The following is a 25363-nucleotide window of genomic DNA, read 5'->3' on the forward strand; positions in this document are numbered from 1 at the left end:
CATAAACATTTCATTACACCAAATACACAAAATAATGTTCTTTTTAGCAGCATCATATGACCCCTTTAAGTGATTTCCATCATCATCAAGGGTATTGTTTGCAGGTTAAATGTGTGTGATTGCAGCTCTGTTGTAAAGGTCATTAGTTGCCGGTCTGAAGATTCCCAACTGTGTCAGCAAGTAAATGGAATGAAATGGAGAAGAGGAGAGACAACTGATTGCTGACTTGAGGAATGAATGCCCACTTCCAACTGTGCCCATCGTGTGTGCACTCTATGATGCTTCCAGATGGGTTAAAATGTATAACTTTAGTTGCCACATCACTATTAATATTACTAATATCTAGGGTTAGGAGTTTGTTCTAAAACCCAAGCCACAATATCAAGCAGACATAGACTTAAAAGAGCTTAAACAACCTAGCAAAGCATAAAATATGAAAATGTAGCTCATCACATTGTTTAATACCAAACATTTTACTGAATATTTTTTCAATTTTTTAATGCAAGCCATGGAATATGAAACTCTGATACAGTTCTCAGCCTCTGGTCTTTAAATAAGCAGTCCTTGAGAAATGTTCCAACAAAATAATTGGCTGTGAAGTGTTTGTTCAAAATTCCTCAGGTGGATGCAGGAAAGAGTCCAAAATATTTACAACATTCCTCTTGCCATAATTGGAACGAAGAACCACGTTTCCAAAGCTTCAGTCCTCTCTTCCTTTTTGAAGTGGTTAATCACCCTACAGGGGTCAAGACAACAACTGCCCACACAAAGTCCAGGAAATCAAGGACACTGAAGATAGACAGAACTTTAAAACAGAAACTGGATGAGAGAGAGAGAGAGAGTTTGTAACTCAGCTGAGAAGGTATATGCAGCAGAACAAACAGTCAAGTGTCCAGCATGCAAGTCACTGCGGTCCAGCATGTGACAGTGACAAGAAACTGATTCCTGGTTCTCCGAGATGCACACACACTGAATAAACTCATGGCTGATAGTCAAGACTACATTTTATTCCTTCAGATTTTCTTACGTTTGAGCTCTAAGGGCCACATTCACATTGCAGTTTATGAGTTTAATATGGTTGTCACTCCTCTTCTAAGTGCTTAATAGGGCTGCACGATAAATCGCATGCGATATTTAACGCGCATCTATCGTGCAGCCCTAGTGCTTAATAATGTTATATACTTCTGATAGGCACGAGTACGGAGTCACATTACTGAACTATGAACATTCAGTAACAACTACACACAAACATGTACAAAAAGGATTAATCAGACAGTCATTTGCTTCAACACTGCACAGCAACAGCAAAAAGAGGTGTACAGACAGAATGGATTCAAAAAACAAGTTGCTAAAAATTAGCTACATGGGAACTAAAATGGTTGTCCATTTCACCAGGTAAACTCACATATACTTGTGGCAGCTGTAGTCTTTATTCTTTTTAAATCATAATAACTGCAACAATTGTGTTACAGGAAACAGAATGTTCCTTCATTAGTAGAAACAGGAATTACTAACATATTTGATAATTTGCTGTTTATGTATTTCTGGTCAATTTTCCTTGAAGACAAAATGCATATAAATGTTATCATATTCATAATGTTGCAACCCCTCTGCTACCCTCCGTTTCAAAACCTCTGAATTAGGGGATTTGCTTTCACTCAAAATTGATAATATGAAGAAGTATATAAAAGGCCAGGATCTGTAACTGCAAAGGATTTAGCTTCATAACTAAATAGTTGTTCACTTTTAACCGTGCAGACTGAAATGGGTTTAAGTAAGCAGGACTCTCCCTAAACTTCTGTGCCATCTTAAAGTCGAGGTATAATAGCAACAGATAATTTCTTCTGTTAACAGAGTTAAACAGGTTATCGGGAAAAAAATAAATAAAATCCAGGGTGGGACTTGGTTCTATCCATCAGTTGTTGACTGAATGAAAGCAGATCTGAATGCGAGCTAGCAGTTGATTGTAAGGGGTGGGTTTAGCATAGCTACGTCAGCAGCAACAAGTCTGACATTTCACCGGAACATCAAATTATGAGTCTGACATTTTGATAAAAAAATTGATTTAAAAAAAAAATTGCATGAACGAATTGTTCACAATTAGATAAAAAATGTGTATTTAGACAATAAGGTGAATTTCCATTTCTTAATAATTTTTTAGAGCCCGACCAATATGGGTTTTTTGGGGCCGATACCGATACCGATATTAGGGAGTAAAAAAAGGCCGATACCGAGATATATGCCGATATTCTTTGTGTATATTATAGTACAGTACCAGTCAAAAGTTTGGACACTTTCCCATTCGTGTGTCCCAAACATTTGACTGGTACTATATATAGAATACAGTATATACATAAACAGAATATATATACATAAACACATTTTTTGCAATGATCACTCAAATGTGGTGATCAAACACTTATAATGGTGACAGAGATATGTAAGGGCATTTAACAATTTAACAATAAACTTGCGATGAGTGCGATGCACAAAGTAACGGGGTGTTAGTTGTAACACACGTTTGAATATTTATTTTACCATAGTAACATTTAAATTCTGGCTTAAGTACATTTATTATCTCAGTTTTTATTATTTATTTAAAATGAGACAAATCTGCTATTATTTTAATCTCCAATCTGTTATTTATTCATCCAGGTCGCCAGTAGCAAACAATGGAGCGCGCTCTGCTGGACAAACTAAGTAATTACAACATTTCAAACATTTTATCTGCATTATATGTTCTGTAAAAAAAATTTTCATATCGGCAGCATATTCGCCGACAGGCTCATATATATATATCATATATATCGGCGACAGGCTCATATCGGCCGATAATATCGGCAAAACGATATATCGGTCGGGCTCTAATTTTAATACTTCTAGATACCTTGGAAAGGATGAGTGGACTAAGGAATGGCAGACTGATTTTTCTTTCTTCTGTGTGCGTTATGCAACACGGCTTAACCATAGGAATGTAATCACAAGTCCTGACGTGTATGAACATTGAAACAGACACTCACTTCTTCTATAGAGCGATAAAAATGACTTGTACACTACAGACTGCATAAAGCAATTTCTAATAGCCATAGCCAGTCCATTTATATGAAACGACCAAAATAATCAAATAATTATAGTCTGAGCTGAGCTGAGCGGGAGTGGAGGCAGCACAGTCTGGGGAAACTGACTCACTAAGGCAGACCAGCCCAGGCTTTCTCAGAGTTCTCTCTCTCGGATACACACACACACACACACACACACAATTCAGACCTAAAGCCCCAAAAGTCCTGTTAGATGTGTCTTCATATGAGGCCAAATATAGTTCTCAAACATTTAAGAGTCATGAAAAAGAAAAACATGCTGCATGAGACATCAACTATCACATGGACACAATATAACACAGATAGCCCATGGAACAAATGCTAATACCAATTTACGCTGTTTCTACTAACAAAACACACACTGTTTTTTTGTTGTCTCATTTGTTAGCAGCTGTGCTACCAAAATTCAGTCTTTAGAAAGAAGTACTAAAATAGAGATACCTGTTTGTCAACAGATTAAAAGTAAACCACTGTCAAATGCATCTGAGCTTAAAATGAGAGGCATTTAAAAATGGCAACAAAAAAGTTCAAGCAGACATCTAAATTGAGGAGATAAGAAAAAAAACTTCAGACTTCAGTTTCAGCCAACCATTAAAAAAAATGCTGTTATCGATTAGCTTGTTAGTTTATTGAGCCGTGTCTGGCAATGTGTTGTACCATCCATTACAAGGCATCTAAAAGCACATCAGAATGTGAGAGGCCCTCCACTGTCCTTGTAGTACTTTAAGGAAACACTGAGAGAACACACAGCCCATTATATCTGCACAGTCAATTAGCAAACAAAAGTGATGTACCCTTGCTTTACTACACAACCTGAACTTACAGTATGATACATGGGAAGTCTCTGCATTACTTGAGGTCCTTCTAATGTGCAGTGATGGTAATAGTGCAGGAGAGATATATGCGCTGTATGTGTTACATACTACTGGTAAACATGAATTAAAAAAAAAAAAAAGACCTGGGGAAGTTTGAAATGATACAGGTCTCACTATGTGCTTGTGAGTCAATCAAAAAGATGTCAATTTTTATAAAAATGAACCCCCAAAAAAATTAACCAATTTTTGCAACATTTTCATGGTATTTCGCCTCAAATTACTCATTACTATATGCCCAGATGTTTTACTTTTGAGGTTCATATGTACTTTCCATTATTTACAAAGCTGAATATTAGATTCCTGTTATACTGTGATACAGTATTTTTATATCCGATTTTTATAATTATATATATTTCTAATTAGTTTGATTAGATTAAATTACATTAGATTTTCTGCTTAATTGACATGAAATAATATCACAATCCCAAAAATGGCCCTAAATGGCTCTTAATTTTCTTAAAACAAATTCTTTAAAAAAAAATCTTTTGATTCTTCCCGGCTTGAACATTTCCTAGAAACACAAAATATCCAAAAAATATTGTTCGATTTTGTATAATTGAATTAGATTGTATGAAAATTATATTATTTTAAAGGGGTCATATGATGTTACTAAAAAGAACATTATGTTGTGTATTTGGTGTAATGAAGTGGCCTACAGTGAGCAGCGGCGGCCTATAGTGAGCAGAGGCCGGGGGCTAGAGTGAGCAGAGGTGGCAGGCTTGATAACGGTGCGGCCGGCGGATTCAACGAAGGAGGCTTGCAGCAACCACATGTGACGACCCCAGGCTGGACTCCGCTTCGTCCACGGTGAAATCTCTTTGGATTTGAGACTTTAGTCTTTGCAACTTTACAGATCTTCTTTATGCACCAAGAGCTTGTAACACTCCAAAGAGAAAGGAAAAATTTAAATCGCATCATATGACCCCTTTAAATCCATCTTTTTTATCATATTGTGAATGATTCAACCACACCTACTTAATTTATTTTTTATTTATTTATGCTTGTATTTTTTTTTTTAAATGTCTCTTCAATTATTTAGTCCACTTAAACGCCTCCCCTCTCTAGTGACTGCAATCTTACATTCAGATCTGCCTCCATCCAATTGATGACCGATTTGTACATCAAAATATGAAAGAAAATATCTGTTGATACTTTCATCGACTAAACATTCACACATAACCAAGGCTAGGAAGCCAGGCTGTGCTTGCAATGTCACCTCATTCTGCTAATGAAAGTCCCATCAGAGGGTGTGAGAATATGAAGCTGTTATCAATGCGCCCTGCTAGCACCAAAATTAGCATCACAGTTTCGCTATACGCACAACATGTAAAATAAACTAGTCGCCAAGTAACAAGAGCTGGATTAAATTAGTGATTGGTAGTAGTATCAAAACAGCATAGTTGACAGATGCAGGTCAGCTATGTGGAAAGTTAACAGAAAAGGCACAATTAAATTTCCTGTGCACATTATGCTCTCTACATTCTGTGTACTTGCTCAAGATATTGTGAATCTTATGATTGTTAAGCGGCCTAATCATCACCGATCAAATTCACTGCAGATCTAAACTGTAAACAGCTTTATTTGAGGCATGATGTCTTGACTTTAAAAATAACTGAATGAGAATAAATAATAAATATAGGCAATGAAAGAAACTAAAGCTGAACCAACTATCCTAAAACACAACTGGCTTGTTGATTTCCTCTCATAACATCCTTTTTAGAATGTCAACCATTTCTGACAGACTTTCTGACATTTTACCGAAATCTGTGGTTTGCAAATGTAACGTTAAAAAGTTGAAACTCCACAAGAAGTATGTTCATTTGGTGACAACTGAATTTGGTTTTCATTAGAAACTTTTAACTTATTTCTCCCATAACTATCCATTGTCCAATAAAAACAAATGTGTCATCAAGCTCTGACGCAGAAATACATTTTAGGAAAAAGCTAAATGCCAATTGTTTTGAGAAGTTAAAAGCCTGGGTTACTTCCTTAAATACAATGGACAGCAACACAGTGCTCACGTTTCTTTTGGTTTGTTTTCAAATAAAGAGCGTTATTCATTATACCCAAACATCCGCCCGCTCTCCGGGAGCCGTGCAGCGAGACATGTGAGAGGAATACTAACTAAAACTTTCTCTAAACCGCCACTGAACAGCTACTTTACCAGCCTGACAACTTGAATGGAAGATTTCCTGGCAAGTCTCTAAAGTGAGAAGTTGAGGGAACAAGGAGAACAGCCCCTCCGGGAACCTTTGAACCAAAATGTCACATCACATCCCGAGCCCGGTAGCCTCCGGTACGGTTAATAAAGACTTACCGGAGTGTTGGCCCGATGCAGTTAGTGTCTGTGCTCTCAATCTCACGCAGGATTCTCTCGTGCTCTGCCGCTGTCTCGGCGCTCGCCATCTTCCATAACCTCGCGTCCACCGTCTATGCTCGCGACGCGCTCTTGAGAACACAGCGCCCGCCGGAGAGTGAGAGAGGGGAAAATACTGGAGCTTTTACTTCCGGTATTACTGCTGAACGATTACTCACGGCAAATTAAATTTTAGAGTGAACAAAACAACATTGTATTTATCTGTAATGCTTTAATGAATACATATGGAGGAGGCATTTAATTTAAAAGTCCCTTTTTATTATACAATTTTGAACATTTTATACTAGCAAAGTATAAAACGACAAATAAAGTCAGGCAATTTAATGAAGAAAAGATGTGTTTATATTAATGACTGAATATATTATACTACATGAGAATATTGATGTTAATTATTACAACCTCGTAAAATCAACTCAAAACACAAACCCTATATTGCAAGACAGCGACATCTTGTGCTTCATGTACCAAACACATTGTGTTAAAAGATATTAATAGTAGACATCAGCGATGTAAAGAGTACCTGAAAACCATACTTGAGTAAAAGTACAGGTACCTTACAGTGAACATTACTCCACTTCAAGTCACCAATTTCAAAACGTAAGAGTAAAAGACTTGAGTATCTGATTTTAACAGTACTTAAGTATTTATACTAAATATAGGCTCAAAGATGCACTAGTCAAAGAGACATGCCAGTGAAAAACAAGAAAGGGTTGATTTGTGAGAAGACGTTGAAATAAAACTGAACACCTCAAAATTGCAAAAAAATAAATAAATAAAAATAGAAAAAAATCAGAAAGGTCTCTTCAGTATAACAGCTAAATAAAATAATGTTGATTTTTTTTTTTATTAGCAACTTTTACTCCCTACTTCAATAAATTTTTTAATAAGTATCTAGGTACTCTTTACTCCACTACATTTGTGTTTCAATTACACATTGCATTATACATGGAAAGAACCTCCGAAATGTCTCTTCAGTAGGCTATAACAGCTAAATAAAATAATGTTGATTTAGTTTTTTGGTTTTTGGTTAATTTATTTACTGAACTTTTACAATAATAACAGGATACGAATACAGGAGAATAGTGAAGAAATAATGTTAAGTAAAATTAAAAAGTCAAAGCTTTCCTGCACTGGATGAGCTGGGTTCGGGCTCATTGCCATTGCTAAGAAATTCGCATTCATGTAAAGTAGCCGTTTTGACAAGTTTGGGTGAGTAAACCACAAGATATAGCCTAGTACTTTCAGTGCCCTGTAGTAGGCGATATCACTTCTTTTGTAGCAGAAATAAACTGCTGCAGAAAAAGCTAGGTACCATGTATAATGCAATGTGTAATTGCAACACAAATGTAGTGGAGTAAAGAGTACAGATACTTATCCAAAAATGTATTGAATAGGGAGTAAAAGTTGCTAATATATTTGATACTCACTAAAATCACAGAGTATCCAAAAATATACTCATGTACAGTAATTAATTGCATTTACTCAAATACTTTACGTTACACCTCTGGTAGACATGGACATTATTCAGAATCAGGACATAATGTAACAATGTAAAAAATAATAATAATTTGTATCCAGTCATTTTATTGCATCATCATAATAGCAAACGTCTAATTTTATTTATTTTCAATTCCACAATGCGTAATACATAGATATATATGCATATCTATGGTGCTATAGGTGTCATTAATTGCTGAATAATGACCATTGTCCATAGCAACACTCTGTAGCTGACCACTCACCCATAAAACAAAAATAAAAATAATAAAATTATTTCAGCTCATCTATATTTCATGTATTCCATGTATTCATTATTTGGTCAAATAAATTAGGTGAGCTTAAACGAGTTTTCTATTAATTTATTTAGGGCCAAAACTTTTTAATAAAAACAACAACAATATCTTTGTTTATTTTTACGTAGTTTTTACTTTCTTTCTTGGTTTGTTATTAGTTTAGTGCTCAGTATCCTGCACTGTGTGTGAGCTGGAAGTGAATTGCAGTTGCGCTGCTACTCCACATAACACGGGTGCGTGTCAGGACAGCAGCAGGAATCCAAACAGGGCCAGTGAGTCCAAACATCCAGACACCCAGATCACCCGGAAGACTGTACGTAGGACGCCGACAGACACAAGAAATCGGTAGGTAACTCGATATCTGACTCGATAGTTGGAATATTAGTAATTAAATAATGAACGAAGCGATGTTGAAAACACTAGAAAGTAGGACTGAAACTTTGAAATGTTAGTAACCCGCGGTCGTCGGACGATGTAACCACTTTTTAAGGGTTTGTGGTGGCACTGAGCCTCAAAGTTGTAAACAGAAGTTTCCCGTTGATCCGTTTTTATTTGTGACCGTATGAGAATACAACTTTATCTTAAAATGTAATAATTATGGTTGTTATCATGATAAGAAACTCGACAAACATATAAGTAGTTGGGCATTTGCAGAACTAAATTTAAAAAGCCTGGTATTGGTAATACAGTTATTGTTATGTTTATTGTTGGATAATGCATTTTATTTCTCTGAAATCAGCTCTGAGAAATATGTCTGTGTCAGTTTACACTATATACACTACTGTCGCGGCGGGAAAGTCTGAGTTCAGCCCATAACGCTGTTTGTTTTGTTGTTGTTGTTGTTGTTGTTGTTGTTGTTGTTGTTGTTGTTGTTGTTGTTGCCGTTGTTGCCGGTGGCTCAAGAGTGAAATGCTGCGCAACAGTGTTGCCAGAAGTATTGTACTGTTTGCTTCATCTTCACCAGTAGCTTATAGTTATATGGTTGATCCTGACTCTGTTCTTAGTTGATGTATTTGAGAATAAGCTAGAACATACAGCCATGGCTTAGAGACAGAAAAAGTTAGTACAGTAGTCAATGTCTCCATTTTCTTAAACCGCAAATTTATAAATGTGCATAAATGAACTTGTAATTCACCGACTTTTTCCATTAACTTTGTGCAGTTTAATCATGGCACAAATGTTCAGCATCTCTGACAATGAGTCGGACACAGAGACATCGGAAGACTGTGAGGACTCGGACCTGACAAAAAATAACAGTGGATCACCGCAGAAAACAAACCATGATCTGGCTGTGCCTGATAGGCTGAAAGGTGAGTCAGTCTCAAGGGCCTGTAGGATAATAACAAGAACATACGTCATTTCTGTTGTATCCTGGATACACAGCACAGCAGACCACAATTACAAGCAAATACAAGAATGTAGTGCACTGCTCAAAGTCTCAAACATAATTTTTCATTTGAATAAACTCTGTGTTGGCATTGGTTTTAGTTTTTAAAGCCAATAATGAAACAAATTTATTTCACATGAAGAAATACTTTGAATGTATTCAAAGTATTTGCATAGTATTTGTATTCAGCATTCATACGTCAGAATGCTGTTCATAGACTTCAGTTCAGCATTCGAGACTAAGGTCTGATCAGATCAGTCAAGTGTCATTCAATATCAAATGTCGTTGTAGGAGAACAACTAGGGAGACACAGGAATCTTTCGATGAATGATGAGAACCTGCTGGAGACTGGGGCAGCAGATGAAGGCGATTTGGTTGGAAGTGATCCATTCAGGCCTAGATCTCGCTCGGCTCCTCCTGCTTTGTGGGCAGCTAAGAAATATGGTCGACAGCTAAGGAGAATGAGTGATGAGTTTGACATCCTCCTTGATAAAGGGGTAAGGAAACTGGACTGTCAAAGAAATATATGCTATAAACTAAATATCTGTAAGCTACTTATTAAACAAGTGTTTTTCTTATCTTATATCTCTTACAGATGAAGAGGGTGAAGAGTGCAGGAACAACACGTCAGATGCAGCAGTCACCCAGCTGGTTCGCTTTCCTTTGGAGTCACAAAGAGTCTGATGCGGAGTCTCGCCCCGCAGAGTGACTGACAGTGAATGAATGATGGAAGAAGAGAGAAAAGAGGACTACTGTACATAACAACTGGTGGCGGAAAAAAAGGATGCACTGCTGTGAAGTGAAGGAATAAGTCCATTGACTGGTTTTAAACCTTTTTCATGAACTGCACTGAGACCATTGACTGTTGAAAAGCATGATCGGTTTCGCACTGGCATGTGCTATCCCACAAAGATGACAAAAAATGGAGAATCTCCACATTTCCTTAAGCTCTGGGAATATTATGCAGTAAATCTCATGAATGTGAGAAAGCTGAATATCCGCAGACTTTCTGTCACTCTGCCACATCAGTTTTTCATATTCACCATATTCATATTCAGATGCAATATTTTTTAACAAAAGCACATTAAAAAGAACTTAAAGGTATTTTATTGTACATCATCTGTTAAATGAATTTTTAACTACGTTTTTAGACCGTCAGCTGTTTAAAATCTGTAAAGGGACTTTGGTCACTTTGAAGAGTCATCTTGCTTTATTACCATCTGAGTCATAAAAATCTCTTGGAATTGTCTACAACCAATAAGCAAAAGAGTCCAAAAACCAAGAATGGGTCTAAACACCCAAGAGAGCAGGGGACATAATCGTTACTGGTATTACTTGAAAATGACAGATTTTCAATGCCTTATAATTTTTTTTTTATTAATTAAAAACATTTTATTGTGATGTTATTTTGTTATTGTTTGTAACCGATAAATAAATAAAAATAAATCACTTTTAGCACGAGTTGTCCTTCTTTCAAAAGCGTAAAATGTAAGTACTGTTCTTCATGTAATAGAATTTGGCAATATATATGAAACTGCAGTTTACTTGTGCATTAGTCATACTCTACTCCTTTGTTCTATCTGAGGTGCATCAGAAATTGCAAACAGAGTTTGGACATACAGCTTAAAAAACACTCCTGACAGCATCTCATAATTCCCTTTAAAATTATCAAACACAAGATACAATAGCAAGCTAACCATGAAATAAAGAGCCATGAAATTTGTAAAGCTGAACAACCTCGGAACTTCTGCAAGTGAAAAAATAGAAATAATAAAAGTTTTTATCAATGAGTTGTCTTTAAGACACTTGTGTTGGATCCCAGCAGAACTTCTCCCCACAATCAAGAGCGGAGAGCCTTTCCATGTCCTCCTCGCTAATCTCGAAGTCAAACAGACGCCCATTCTCCACCACACGTTCTGGCTGACATGATTTTGGCAGTACTGGAATGTTCTGTTGTACGGCCCACCTCAGCAACACTTGGGCGGATGTCCTCCCATACTTTTTTGCTAAATCCAGAACCACATAGTCTGATAGTAGAAGCCCTGTTCCAAGAGATGAGTATGCCTGAAAACACACCCCTCTTTCCTTACAAAGTGCCCTCAGGTCCTTTTGAACCAGCTCTGGGTGAAACTCTACCTGAAGAACTGCGGGGGTCACTTTACAGCTCTTCAGCAGCTCCCACACATGTTCTACTGTGTAATTAGAAACCCCAATAGCCCGAAATTCTCCTTCTGAGTAGAACTCTTCCAAGACTGTCCAGCTTTGAGCTCGGTTTTCAGGGTTTCGTTTATCCCCCCCGGCAGCCCCTGAGTACCTGGCCAATGAATAAGATATAGGTCAATGTAGCCCAATCCCAACTGCTCCAGGCTCCTCAGGCAACCATCTCTGGCTTTGGACCCCTGATCTTTGGGACCCTAGTAATAAAAACATCTTCTCGTGAGAGGCCATGCTTGGGTAGCAGGCGACGGAGGGCGTGACCTAATTGTGCTTCATTATGGCACACTGCAGCAGTGTCAAAGGCACGTTAACCAGCTGTCAAAGCCGCATCCACAGCATTATAAGAGTCCTCTTGACCCTGCAAATGGAAAGTGCCCAGCCCCAACAGAGGCATCCAAGTCCCAGTGTTGAGAAGTACAGATGGCTGAGGGTCAGTCATTTGGAGACAAGGAGGAAGCCTTAATTTGGAGACTATGAGTGCATAAAGATGAAGTGATGAAGCATGTGCATTAAGAATAATATATTTAAAATGCACTGAGATTATAAAGTTGGCGTAACAGAGACATAAACCCACCCTGCAGGTTTTTTGAAAATGAAAAGACAAACAGTCGACAGTGACTTCAACACGGTCAAGGTTCAATGATCTGTTCCACTTAAACAACAATACTCATTTATCTACGTTCTACCTGTAAGTTAACGTGTAGGAGATAAACTTTCTCAGACAGCCTTATCTTATGTCACTACTCTACAACCCGCTCAACCTAACTTGATCATGTGACAAAAAAGGGGCGGAACATATTTCTGTGGTTGGAACTCTCGTCACCTAAACTTCTTATTCTATTAGGGAAATATCATATACATAAAGCAAAATGTATATCGACTGTACCAAATGGTAGACTATTTTCCACTGATCTCAAGATTTTTTATGACTCTCTAACTTCCATACAGAACAATCGAAAAAAGCTGTAAAGACATCTAGGCTGCTTAAATGGATACTTGATGTATTAGATACATAATTGATATGTGATCTAAGATGCAGAATTTTGGTTTTATTGTTTTACAGATTTAAATGTCTTTGTATTCCCCTATTGTTATCTCAATAAAAAAAAAACTCTCGTCACCATAGCAGCGGTTTTGCGACTCAATGGATGTTGCATTTGACCAATCAGAGTTTGTTTTCATGACCTGAGGGCGGGACCACTTGACAGACCCGCCCCGGTCTCTTCACTTTAGCCATTTTCAACGTTCTAATTCTAAAACAGTTGGCGCGAAATATTTGAGTCAGTAACTATTTTATACTTCTGCCTCTGGGTGTTGTTTATTAACCATGTCATTTCCATTTATAATTAAAAAACGATTCTATATTGGTTATTTGATAATTGATAATTTGTCCTAGCAAGCTGGAGTTGTTTAGTAACTTGGATTTCTGTAAACTATACACGTATAAACATAAAACATGCATTTATAAAATAGGTAATACCATACTTCTTGACTTCAATACAGAACAATCGAAAAGCTGTAAAGACATCTAGGCTGTTGAAAAAGATACTTATTAGAAACATGATTGATATGTGATCTAAGATACAGAATTTTGGTTTTATTGTTTTACAGATTTAAATGTCTTTGTATTCCCCTATTGTTATCTCAATAAAAAAAAAACTCTCGTCACCATAGCAGCGGTTTTGCGACTCAATGGATGTTGCATTTGACCAATCAGAGTTTGTTTTCATGACCTGAGGGCGGGACCACTTGACAGACCCGCCCCGGTCTCTTCACTTTAGCCATTTTCAACGTTCTAATTCTAAAACAGTTGGCGCGAAATATTTGAGTCAGTAACTATTTTATACTTCTGCCTCTGGGTGTTGTTTATTAACCATGTCATTTCCATTTATAATTAAAAAACGATTCTATATTGGTTTTATAAATGACAGAAACTGTCATTTATAAAATAATTGATAATTTGTCCTAGCAAGCTGGAGTTGTTTAGTAACTTGGATTTCTGTAAACTATACACGTATAAACATAAAACATGCATTTATAAAATAGGTAATACCATACTTCTTGTTTAATATTTTTCCAATGAAGGTTCCATTTATACATAAAAGAGTAACAATGTCAATCCAGGCCTTTTCCTTCCCTGTACCTGAGACCAGGTTTTTTCAGGCTGGACAACAAGTCTTCAAATTCAAGTTAAGACGAGGAGACATGAGCAGGCAAGACCATGCAAGCTTGTTTTTTCTCTTTAATATAAAGTATGCTATATTATTTTGAATGCCTTTACCCTTTTGATATTAGACACAAAAAGAAGTAATTTCTCTTGAAATGTCTGATTTGGATATTGTCTTTTATAGTGTTAATGAGGAAGACATGCAGTATGGGGTGCTAGTCAGTGAGGAGCTTGAGGTTTTTTAAGATCAGGATTAACATTTTGGATTCGATTTAGTAAACCTTCCTAATCTGATTTTGTTTTGCAGAATGCTGTGCGTGCAGTACTTGCAAACCTGGATGGTCTTCACCCCTTCACCACCCAGCATTTCAACATTTTTCCCTGTATGCTTCTCTGAATATAACTTTAAAGGGGTATTTTACCTAAAAATTCAGGTAAATTTGTTTAAACTGTTACCTTTCTTCTGAAGAATACAGAAGACATTTTGAAGAATGTCAGGACCCAGACAGTTCTGGTTACCGTTGACTTCCATTGTATGGGGGAAGAAAACACTAAGACATTTTTTTAATCAAATTTTTTGTGTTCTACAGAAGAAAAAAGTCTTACATGAGGTTAAGTAAATGATGACCAACGTTTCATTTTTGTTGGACTATCCCTTTAGACGTATGAAAGAGCTCAGCAAACAGGGAGTCTTGACTTTTGACTCTTTTTTTCTTTACATATTTTTCGTTATAATAAAAACTGAACTGCTGTGAATAAAAATTAATTCGGAGTCAGTTAAACTAAAAGTGATAACTATAATTTATACAAATACCATTACTTCCCTTGACAACACCCACACTTACAGACAAACGTAAATAGGAACAAGTGTCCAAAATGAAGTTCATGAAGGAGGGTGTAAAACTGTCTCCGTATCCATTCCTTATCACACTGAATGTGGAGTATCGTGAACCAGCCTTTCCATATGCAGGTGGGAGTCCTCCCAATATCACCCTTTCAGTATGACACATGCTTTAAAAGAACTTTGTGAGTAAATGAATGAATGAGGGATTCATTTCTTTGACTCTTGTTCAACAGTGAAAAATACCAATCCCTGGAACACACCGGTGAGTCTCTCTCTTATGTTGAAGTTACGTTATGTTGAAACTGTTGAAATTAATTTGTAGTTCATTTCTCATTTGAACCTGTAAAAATTCCATACATAATGTTTTGCCATGGTGATTGTTCTTGATTCATATTATTGTGATTTTCACAAGCTGAAAAAAGTAAATGTAAATGCCCACAGAAGAAACTGTCTATATCGAGAAGTCAAAGGTGTGCTAGTGAGCCAAATGAGAACAATCCAGACCACTGCAATGGATCATCCAGAAGAGGGCACTCTGAACCAACACAAGCTTTATAAACAAACCACAGAGTGCTTTCAGTAAGTGTGTGGGTGTGCTGCTTTTTTATATGCTGCATGAGGTAATAAATCAATGTCAAGTCTTGTCCTTCACCTATGCAATCTGTCTTTCCATCAAAGTGTATTTAGTTATTTTTATTCCAACACTTGTAGTCTCATATCTGTACTTCCTCAAAGTCCTTGCTGGATGCATAATGTCACAATAAGACATAAATGGAAATAAAATAATAAAACAATAGAATAGGCCAAAACTTCATCTCATGGCTCATATACAGTAAATAGATGCCAATCGTTTAAAAGGCCATTCAGAGTGATGATGAAACCAAGCCATACAATTACAGGATGGTGTTTTTAAATTCTTTTCATGGGACCTTGCTGTCAGACAGACACAAGGAGACATTTGTGGGATTTTCCACTTTGTTTTCAGTGATGGTTGATAAGCTGATAAGACTGCTGACCCGAGTGATGAGGTGTTATGAAACAGCAGAGCAGAGGAGCCTGAGCATGGGGCGCCATCGCAATGAAGCTGTCACTCAATCAGCAGGCAGGACATAATAATTTAGCTGTTAAAATAACATCCCATCTCATCCAATTCCTCCACATAGAAAGAGATGCACAAATCAATAAGCCAGCGGAGAACAGAATTTGACATGTACTTTTAATTCCGTCATGTCCTCATTTTGTTTGTGGTGGGCGATGAGAAAATTATGATGGTTCATTCTGGCGAGGACTCCAGTAATTCAGTGGAGTTCACACAACTCACCTGCAGTCTCGAAAGTAGATGTCTTTTCACAGGGAATTTGTGTGTATGTGTGCAAGCCCTCAGGCTCATACGCTTGCAGACTTGCTTAAAACAGGTCTTTTGTTTTTATGTTAAATGTCCTGGAAAAGGGAACAGGAATTAGATATGTCAAAAAAAGAGCCTCCGCATAGAAAGAGATGCACAAATCAATAAGCCAGCGGAGAACAGAATTTGACATGTACTTTTAATTCCGTCATGTCCTCATTTTGTTTGTGGTGGGCGATGAGAAAATTATGATGGTTCATTCTGGCGAGGACTCCAGTAATTCAGTGGAGTTCACACAACTCACCTGCAGTCTCGAAAGTAGATGTCTTTTCACAGGGAATTTGTGTGTATGTGTGCAAGCCCTCAGGCTCATACGCTTGCAGACTTGCTTAAAACAGGTCTTTTGTTTTTATGTTAAATGTCCTGGAAAAGGGAACAGGAATTAGATATGTCAAAAAAAGAGAACAAATAGATCTTTCTCTTTTTCAGGGAGTCCCCTTCCTCGGCCAATGGTGCAGAAGCGATGGTTTGTGGCAGTGAGGTTAGTGTATGAACGTGTGTTTTGGGGAGCCAGTTTTTCTCTCTATCACTCACACACACACACACACACTGTCTCAATTGTTAATCATTTTTAATTGCCCCTGCAGGGTGCACAATCTGACATATTAGCTCATTCAGGTGGCATAACTACTCCATTATGTTAATTATAGCAGCTGATAAAAATAAAAAACCTGTTTTATGTACTTTTCATTTGTGAGCACATCCATCATTGGTACGTTCTTCATTTCTTTGTTGTAGATTCATGCTGACTCACATGTGACTTGTCTACCAGCACCAGATGTGCATGATGGTAAATTGCATATTCAACATATCAGTGTCTATTCATTTCTCTTTACTCATTTTTAGTGATCCAACCCAAATAATGTAAGCAGAATTGCGCCTTTAGAATCGCACAATTCTGCTCACAATTTTTTTTTTCTGTTATTAGTCATCAAAGCACTATTCTTTTTTAGGTTTAAAGGGACAGTTCACCCAGAAATTAAAATACTTCATCATTTACTCACCCTCGTGTCATTCTAAAGCTGTATGACTTACTTTCTTCTGTTAAGCACAATAGAAGATATTTTGATGAATGTTGGTAAGCAAACAGTTGACGGTAACCATTGACTTCTATAGTATGTCAAAAAAGATAATATAGAAGTCAAGGGCTACCGTCAACTGTGATGGGTGAGTAAACGATGACAACATTTTCATTTTTGAGTGAACTATCCCTTTAACCATTAAATAATCAGATAGTTAGTAGTCAACCGATATGGGCTTTCAATGGCCGATGCTAATACCAATAGAAGAATTCAGTGCTAGCAAATGAGATGTACTCAAACTAGCTGAAATTAAATCTTATTTTACACAACATTTACTCAAAATTCACAAACAAATGACAATCAAGTTTATTATTCATTGACAAAGTCATCAGTAGAATCTAAGTGGTGGGCAAACATTTAACAAAGTTACTGGTTAATTTCAAAATGATGAAATATTGTCCAGTATCAGTCTATCAGTTGAAAATAATAATAAAATAAAATAATTAAACTGTTGAAATAATATACAATGATTTTTGATCTTATGGGCTTTTTAACACATTGTTTAGCTGCCCCTGAAAGTCCTGACCCAAATTCAACAACTGGACAGAAGACTGGGATCATTACTAGAATGGCCAGGTGAGAAACCTCTTGTGAAATATTAAATCATTTCAAATCTGCACAGTGTCATTTTTACACTATGTAGAATGGAATTGGAACAAATTACAGAAAGGAAAAGACAACTCTGCCTTTGAAGTGTTTGAATCTGCATAAAGTTCTGAGATTGAAAACTCAGAATAGACTTATTTTCTGCATGTTCTTCATAATGTTTTCACAGCTTGCTGTTTCCCTTCTCTCTGTTCTTCCGTAAGAGTCCTGCAAATGAAAAAATCCGAACCATAATTCCTTGACACATACAGAGAAGAATGAAAAAGCTGCTTCAGTTTTAAGCTTCAAGGTTTTTGAATAGCGCCTGGTCCGTTATTTCATTGCATTTGTGCTGTTTGTGTAATTCTTCAAAACTTGTCAGTAATGGTTTTAACTGTGTTCATTTATGCTGTATGAGTGTTTCAAATTCATACTAATATTTCAAATGGTTGCTTTGGGTGAAAATTCCTTTTGTTGCATGTCACTCTCAGTAAGCCTGAAATTACATTGTATGTTCTATTATGTGTGTTCACCTGAATAGGGTTGTTAGAACAGAGAGTTTTGTTGGCTTTTTTGTGTTTCGTGTTGTTGCAGCGTTCACTAAATTGAGTGTGTGTGTGGCAGACCACTCTCAAGAAGGTGAGGTCATCGGCCAAGGCTATACACGCCCGATCCTCTTGTCTCAAAATCCACACCTGTTTCTGACTGCCTTTGCAAATTATTACAGGATCAAAGAAGAATTAGTTGAAGCTCTCCTGTATCTGTCAAAGACTTCTAACTTTGGGTTCATGACTCAAGAAAAAGCCCAGATTTATCTCTCTTGTTTTTATTTTCAGAGTTTACGTATCACTGTAACCTGGAAACCAGTAGAGTCATGAAGAATTAGATTATTAATACATCCGCTTGCACTTTATAGCAGCTGCCAAAACAACAGGAGAGGGCATGGCCTCACGTTTTTACTTGATGAGCTGATTATATTAATATCTCGACCTTTAAACCTCAGTGTCGATTTTTTGAGAAGCTGGCCCTGTATAAATCTTAATATCTTTTTATAATTACACTCCATTCTGTGATAAAAACCCTGGAGACCTTGAAGTATGAATCATGCTGAGCGTGTGTGTTGTGGGGAGGTGGGTCGAGAGGATGTTGAATTATGTCATCCATTCCATTTCCAATGACATAATGAATTGTGCGTGTTAGAAAGTGAATGGATTAATAGTAGTTTGCTAGTATAGTCAGCACCCAGGAATGCATTGTAAAGGATTTCAATTTAGCTTTTGCACTAAAATAGCATCAGGATCAATGACCACATCAGCATCAACAACAAAGTTTACATGCACATCATTTTTTTAATGAATACTTTTATTCAGCAAAGACGAATTAAATTGATCAAAATTAGCAGTAAAGAATTACATTGTTACAAAACATTCTTAAAATAAATTATTCTTTCTATCCATCAAAAAAGGGATCATGATTTCTGCAGCACAACAGTTTTCGACTGATAAAAATAAAAGTTTCTTGAGCACTAAATCAGCTTATCAGAATGATTTCTGAAGGAACGTGTAACACTGAAGACTGAAGGAATGGCTGCTGAAAATTCAGCTTTGCCATCACAGTACTGTAATAATATTTCACAATATTACGGTTTTGTTGAATTTTGTTTAAATAGATGCAGCCTTGGTGAGCATAAAAGACCCCAAACTTTTGAACAGTATATACACTCTAAAAAATGCTGGGTTAAATACAACCCAGTGCTGGGTATGGATCATTCAGATATCAACACAGTATTAAGAATGTAAACTTTTGAACGAGGTCATTTTTATAACTATTATTTTCTCTTGTAGACTATATGTAAACATATTTTATGTGAAATATCATATTCAGGTCAGTACTAAATAAACTACAGTGTACATTCTGGTAAAGCCTTTAAAAAAGTCATTGATATTCTCCACAACTATTCGAATATTGCTCTCACTCTTAAAAATAAAGGTGCTTCACGATGCCATAGAAGAACCTTTTTGTCTAAATGGTTCTATAAAGAACTTTTAACATCTGAAGAACCTTTCTGTTTCACAAAAGGTTCTTTGTGGTGAAAGAAGGTTCTTCAGATTATAAAAAGGTAAGCAAGAGATGGTTCTTTAAAGAACCTTTGAATGGTTCTTTGTGGAACCAAAAATGGTTCTTCTATAGCATCGCTTGAAGAACCTTTTGAAGCACCATTATTTTTCAAATACTAAGTCATGACATGTTCACTCTTTGCATGCTCTTCAGGAAATAATAAGGATGCTCACCATTATTATGCTGTATTTCAAACTTGCTAATTCTCATTTATGTACTTAATAATACAGAAGAATGCAATGAAATGCAACCACAACATGGTTGGTAATTAACAGGGGTTTGGGGTATAAATAATAGTAAGTGACTTACAGTTTAGTCATAATATTATCTGATAATATTGTCTGTTTATGCTCTATGAAAAACGTTCCAAACAAAGGCACAACAGAAACTTTGCACATCTTTGAGGAACACGGTGTTTCGTTACTCAATGAATCTGCATTTTTGAAAGAATTGGTTGAGCAAAGATTCAATGTCCCATTGATCAAGACAATAACTTTGTTCCTGAATGAATACATTTTAAATTATTCAGTTGTATGTATGATTCAAAGACTCATTTGACTTATTAGGACAGTGACTGCTGCAACCTGACAGTTTTAGTTTCATAATTGAAAGTATCATTCAGCCCCCCCCCCCCATAATTTCATTTCATTTCATTTCCCGACATTTTATATTTAAAACTCATAGTATTATTTATACAGTTGTAATTAAACCGTGTAAATATCTAAATACCACCTCAGATGCAGCTTCTGCAGTGCAAAGATCATTGGAATGGTAACAGACCTGTAGTTTTTTATTATTATTATTGAATTGATTTAATGAATGTAAGAATCTGACATAAAAAATGGAACGTTTAAGGAAGAAAATTTCATCTCTTAATGGAAAGGTTCATTTCAGTCACAGTGGCTTATAAAAATCAAAAAATTTATCTCTTAACCAAAAATGTATTTCTTTAGTATTTTGACTTCTCACAACAGTGTTTAATACCACCCGACATTACCTTTGTTTAAACGTGCAAATATAAATAACTGTTTAGGTTGATGTTTTGAATAAGATGTTAACACTGTTTACACTGTAATACAGATACAGTATATGCCAGCTGTACCAACACAACAGTGTTGTGTTGATCATTGCAATTAATGGGCATGCATAATTTTCAATTTAATAGTGATCCAAAAATCCATTTGATCACTGAAATTTGTGAATATTTCAAAACAATTACACTTGTTTTTTATATTGTTTGCCATGCAGTGTGCATATTCACATATGAATTGTACCGATATTGTGCATGGATTTTCAGACCAAAAGCAGTTAATTTTGAGATGATTTGGCCCTATCGTGAATGACAAAGACCAGAGCATGAGAGATGAAATCACATTCAAAAGGTTATAAAGTTTGGCAACATAAAAAGAAATGGGATGGGAAAAGGAACAACAGCAAGTGCATTAAAACAGTGGAATAATGGCAGTGGGGAGGGTCCCGTTCTCCACATCCACATGCACGAGGACACATTGGTAAGTGGGTGTGACTATGCTGGAAGCTGAGCTCAGTTCTACCTGCACTACATATATGTGCTCTGTCAGAGAGAACTTCACACCTGCACACCTGTCTGAGGTCAAGATCTTATCTGAACACACTTTGGCTTTGAAGCAGGATCCACAGGTAAACGTTGCTTGTTTCCTTTTAAGTCTGATTATTAAATAATGTAATGTGGATGTCTTGGTGTGAGATTAAGATTTATGTAAGACTGTAATGCTGATTTCTCTATTACCTATTATTTATGCTGTGGACAAAAGTTATTTCCGAGACTTTCCCCTGAGGGGAAGTCATTCATTTAATTTATCTATCCATCCATCCGTCCATTCAACAGCAGCTAAGGCAAGCTTCACATTATTGCTCTAAACAATTCATTCTAATTTGATCTGTGTGCACTTTCATGCATGTACTTACTCAAGATTGTTGGATAGATATTTAAAATGTAGATATATGTTGCTCAAGTAAGTTTACTATGTGTGTGTGTGTGTGTTTATAATAAAGGCAAAGAAAGAAAAGAAAGTATAATCTATCAAAATAGCATTCTCCAAGTTTAATTATATATATATATATATATATATATATATATATGCCTGAACGTTGCTTTTGTTAATCAACTTTAATATTTTGCAAGAATTGATAGTGTGCGGGATTGCATCTTCAAAAAATCTTTTCAAAATAGAAAACGAAAGAAAGAAAGAAAGCGTATACATGTATATTCTGATTATATATTATATTGGACAAAAAACACATTCATAATTGTTCTGAATTGTTTTACATATAGGCTAACGCATACACGATGAACCAGAAACATCCGGTGATAATAAAATATAGTTACCAATCATAAACAAATACAAACCCGTTTACGGCATGGAAACCTTCACACACATTGTGATGAGGAAAGTGGCAGATTCACTTTCAGTTTATTTTGACAACTCCCAATAATGAACTCCCAAGACAATAGTCAGGAAAATCTGGTCAGTTCTCACAGTTAGGGAAATGATTATTGTAAAGGGCCAAATGACTTAAATGTTTATGTAAACGGTTTGAAATAATTGATTAAAGTCACGCAGCACTAAAAGATTAAAAGATGTGTCATTTACAAAGAGTGTATGAAAGCAGAATTTCTGTATTGGTGATATATTCTACATAGTGGCATTTCTTGAGTGAATTCTGATTGAACTGGCTTAAACTGCTGTAACTCTTGCAGGTTAACATCACTATGCTCCGCTGCGTAACATCTGGTCTGGCAGTGCTGATGTTGCCTATGGTTCTGTTTGTGTTGCTAATGCCTATTGGCTGGAGTTTTCAAGCCCTGACTCCTGGCTGCCACCTTTACCGTGAGTGGAAATGAGTGACCAAATTTTTATGAAGCAATCATAAACTCATTCTTATGAGAAAAGTACTAATTTACCCCTCTGTCTACACACAGCATTCAACGTGACCATACGGACAGACAAGCGAGGGACCTGTCGAGGAACTCAGCTGGTGTACGCTTGCGTGGGCTACTGTGAGTCCAGCGCTTTCCCCTCGCGCTACTCTGTGCTGCTGGCCTCCAACTTCATCCGCAACATAACGTCTGCTTCCCGCTGCTGCACCATTAGCAAGGATGCCAAGGTACAGCACTGTCACCATGGTCAAACCATTATTATATTATTAAGACCAGTTTTACATCAGAAGAACCAGTTATGAACCAGTGTGTCTAAAGACTTTAATGGTTATGGTCCTCTGTGGATTTCTGCACATAACAATTTCCACCAGTTCAGTCATGCAATAATAATCTATTCTGTTTTATTCTATTAGGTAAATCATTTCAAATACATTGTCAACATTTTTTATTAAGAAAACTGAAAGTGTATTAATGATAATATTTATTCCATCGGTCTTTTCTCAGATCAAAGTTCGTCTGCACTGTCCTCGAGGCCGTCATCATGATGATATGGAGATCTTGACAGCGCGTGCCTGTCGGTGCAACATGTGCCACAAATCCCGTTACTGAGATCCCACGTAAAGAACGCGTCACTCATGCTGTGCTGGAACACTAAGACTGGTGTGTAATTATTAAAATATGCATTTTTTTTAATGAAAATAATTTTCTGATTTTACCATTTTCATTTGACTTGTAAATAGTTTGGGCTCAGTAGGATTTTAAGAAATGAATACTTGCATTCAGCAAGGATACATTGAACTGATCAAAAGTGACAGTAAAATATTTTGCATTTTTACCAAAAAAAAAATCAAATAAATACTATTCTTTTGAACTTTCTATTTATCAAATAAAACTGGACTAAATGTATCACAATTTCCACATAAATATTAGGCAGCACAACTGTTTTCCACATTGATAATACTTCAAATACTGAAAATATTTGAGCACTAAATCAGCATATTTGAATGATTTCTGAAGGATCATGTGACACTGAAGTCTGCTGAACATTCAGCTTTGTCGTCACATAAATAAATGACATTTTAAAATAAAAATAATAAAATGGTAAATTGTAATATTTTACAGTACTACTGTTTCTACTTAATGCTGCCCTGGTGAGCTGAAGAGATTTTCTTTCAAAAACATAATTTTAAAAATCTTACCGCCCCCAAACTTTTGAATGGTATAATAAAATAATATAATCTTCTTTTCTTTTTATCTTGTATCTAAAGTTGTAAGATGACACAGTTTGAAACAGCATGAGTGAAATGTTCTCGAATGTGGTGTAAAGACAGAAAGTAAAAGACTACATAAAACAATTCAATATAAAACAATGGCAAATAGCATCAGATACTCTAATAGTTCAAATAAAAAAAATCACTTTTCTAATGTCGGTGCCACCTAATGACATAAAGAATGTATCTTACGTACTATATATTTATAAGGTGATGTTTGCATAAAATGTGTCTAATCTTTTAAAATATATAAGGAGTACATGATGTTTTCTGTGTATGTTTTATTGTTAAATCATGTTTAAGTATATGACATCTAATGCATAACAATATTCATCATTTTTTTACATAATAAGCAAAGAAGAGAATGTGTACGAATGAGTTGTGTGTATGTGCCCTTAAAAGGTTTCACACTCTGTGTGGTTTGAGGAGCAGTAGGTACAGTCACACTGTAAGGCCTGAGGGTAATAATAGATTGGGGAGACACCAGGGCGACAACCTGGTAAACGTGCTCTCAGGTGCCGTGTACGGCTGTAGGTACAGACACGGTGGTGCCTCTGGATATATGGCGGCTCCGGAACTGGCCTCTGTGATATGAAACATGCAAGAACACATATGTCACACAGAACTAAATACACAAACGTATACACCACGTGTTCTCATTTTTTTAAAACTGTTCTATAAATAAGTTTAATATAGCAGGTTTTGGTCACCTCCCAGGTGTGGCAGCGGCCCCAGCATGCCTCAGTGTTTATTCGCAGGCTCCTGCATCGTGGCTTCTTTGCCACAAAAGCAAAATCACGTAGCGCACAGCCACGAAAACACTGCAAGGTCGTCACAGCAATGGTGGAGTAAAACCCAGGAAACAGGAGCAGAAAATTCACAGCGGTCACTAAGAAGTGGTCAGGGTACATTCTGAAAGAACTTATGAATAACAATAATGTATTTCATGAATTATCATAAAAAATAATCCGATGAGTTTGCAGCTAAATCATTGCTAAAAAGTATTTTTTTTTCTTCATCTTAATTAATATATGAATTAATGGAGAATCTCTGATGGACATGATTATCAAGGATTAATTGCCTTTTTCTGGCTACCATTTTCCCTCACACACACACACACACACACACAGAGACATACATACATATATATATATATAAAAGAAGAAAATATATTCTACCAAATATTGAGTACCGGTGTTCTTGCAATTGGCCTCTGATTACATT

The 25363-nt window shown here is 36.3% G+C and overlaps 3 protein-coding genes, 1 long non-coding RNA gene and 1 pseudogene across 8 annotated transcripts in view; 3 read left to right on the forward strand and 2 right to left on the reverse strand.

Moving 5' to 3' along the window:
* The window catches only part of LOC107668338 (exocyst complex component 6B-like), a 99948-nt gene extending 93478 nt beyond the window's left edge, over window positions 1-6470 (reverse strand). For all 4 annotated transcript variants that reach the window (XM_016460191.1, XM_016460197.1, XM_016460183.1 and 1 more), the window contains exon 1: window positions 6291-6470. In XM_016460191.1, coding sequence (XP_016315677.1) covers window positions 6291-6379 — 89 coding nt within the window. In that variant the 5' untranslated portion in view covers window positions 6380-6470. The remainder of the gene's footprint in view (window positions 1-6290) is intronic.
* A 1871-nt stretch (window positions 6471-8341) lies between these two features.
* LOC107669205 (bcl2-associated agonist of cell death-like) lies at window positions 8342-10916 on the forward strand. Of its 2 annotated transcripts, none has more exons than XM_016461350.1 (4): window positions 8342-8488; window positions 9305-9453; window positions 9822-10027; window positions 10126-10916. In XM_016461350.1, the coding sequence occupies exons 2-4, from the start codon at window positions 9312-9314 to the stop codon at window positions 10237-10239; spliced, it is 462 nt and encodes a 153-aa protein (XP_016316836.1). In that variant the 5' UTR covers window positions 8342-8488; window positions 9305-9311; the 3' UTR covers window positions 10240-10916. The 2 variants fall into 2 exon arrangements, with proteins under 2 accessions (XP_016316836.1, XP_016316844.1); XM_016461358.1 differs by lacking the exon at window positions 8342-8488 and adding an exon at window positions 9014-9202.
* A 411-nt stretch (window positions 10917-11327) lies between these two features.
* On the reverse strand, window positions 11328-12186 carry LOC107669216 (glyoxal reductase-like; annotated as a pseudogene).
* Window positions 12187-16870: 4684 nt separating this feature from the next.
* Window positions 16871-18081, forward strand: LOC107669222 (uncharacterized). Its single transcript, XR_001631958.1, has 3 exons — window positions 16871-16953; window positions 17752-17821; window positions 18021-18081. It is a non-coding gene; the product is annotated as an uncharacterized LOC107669222 (long non-coding RNA).
* A 4619-nt stretch (window positions 18082-22700) lies between these two features.
* On the forward strand, window positions 22701-23477 carry LOC107668374 (glycoprotein hormone alpha-2-like). The gene is made up of 3 exons (XM_016460221.1): window positions 22701-22818; window positions 22911-23095; window positions 23373-23477. The coding sequence occupies exons 1-3, from the start codon at window positions 22701-22703 to the stop codon at window positions 23475-23477; spliced, it is 408 nt and encodes a 135-aa protein (XP_016315707.1).
* The last annotated feature ends 1886 nt before the right edge of the window (window positions 23478-25363 follow it).

Source organism: Sinocyclocheilus anshuiensis, unplaced genomic scaffold (assembly GCF_001515605.1).
Source record: "Sinocyclocheilus anshuiensis isolate Anshui unplaced genomic scaffold, SAMN03320099.WGS_v1.1 scaffold337, whole genome shotgun sequence".
In the NCBI taxonomy this organism is placed as follows: Eukaryota; Metazoa; Chordata; class Actinopteri; order Cypriniformes; family Cyprinidae; genus Sinocyclocheilus; species Sinocyclocheilus anshuiensis.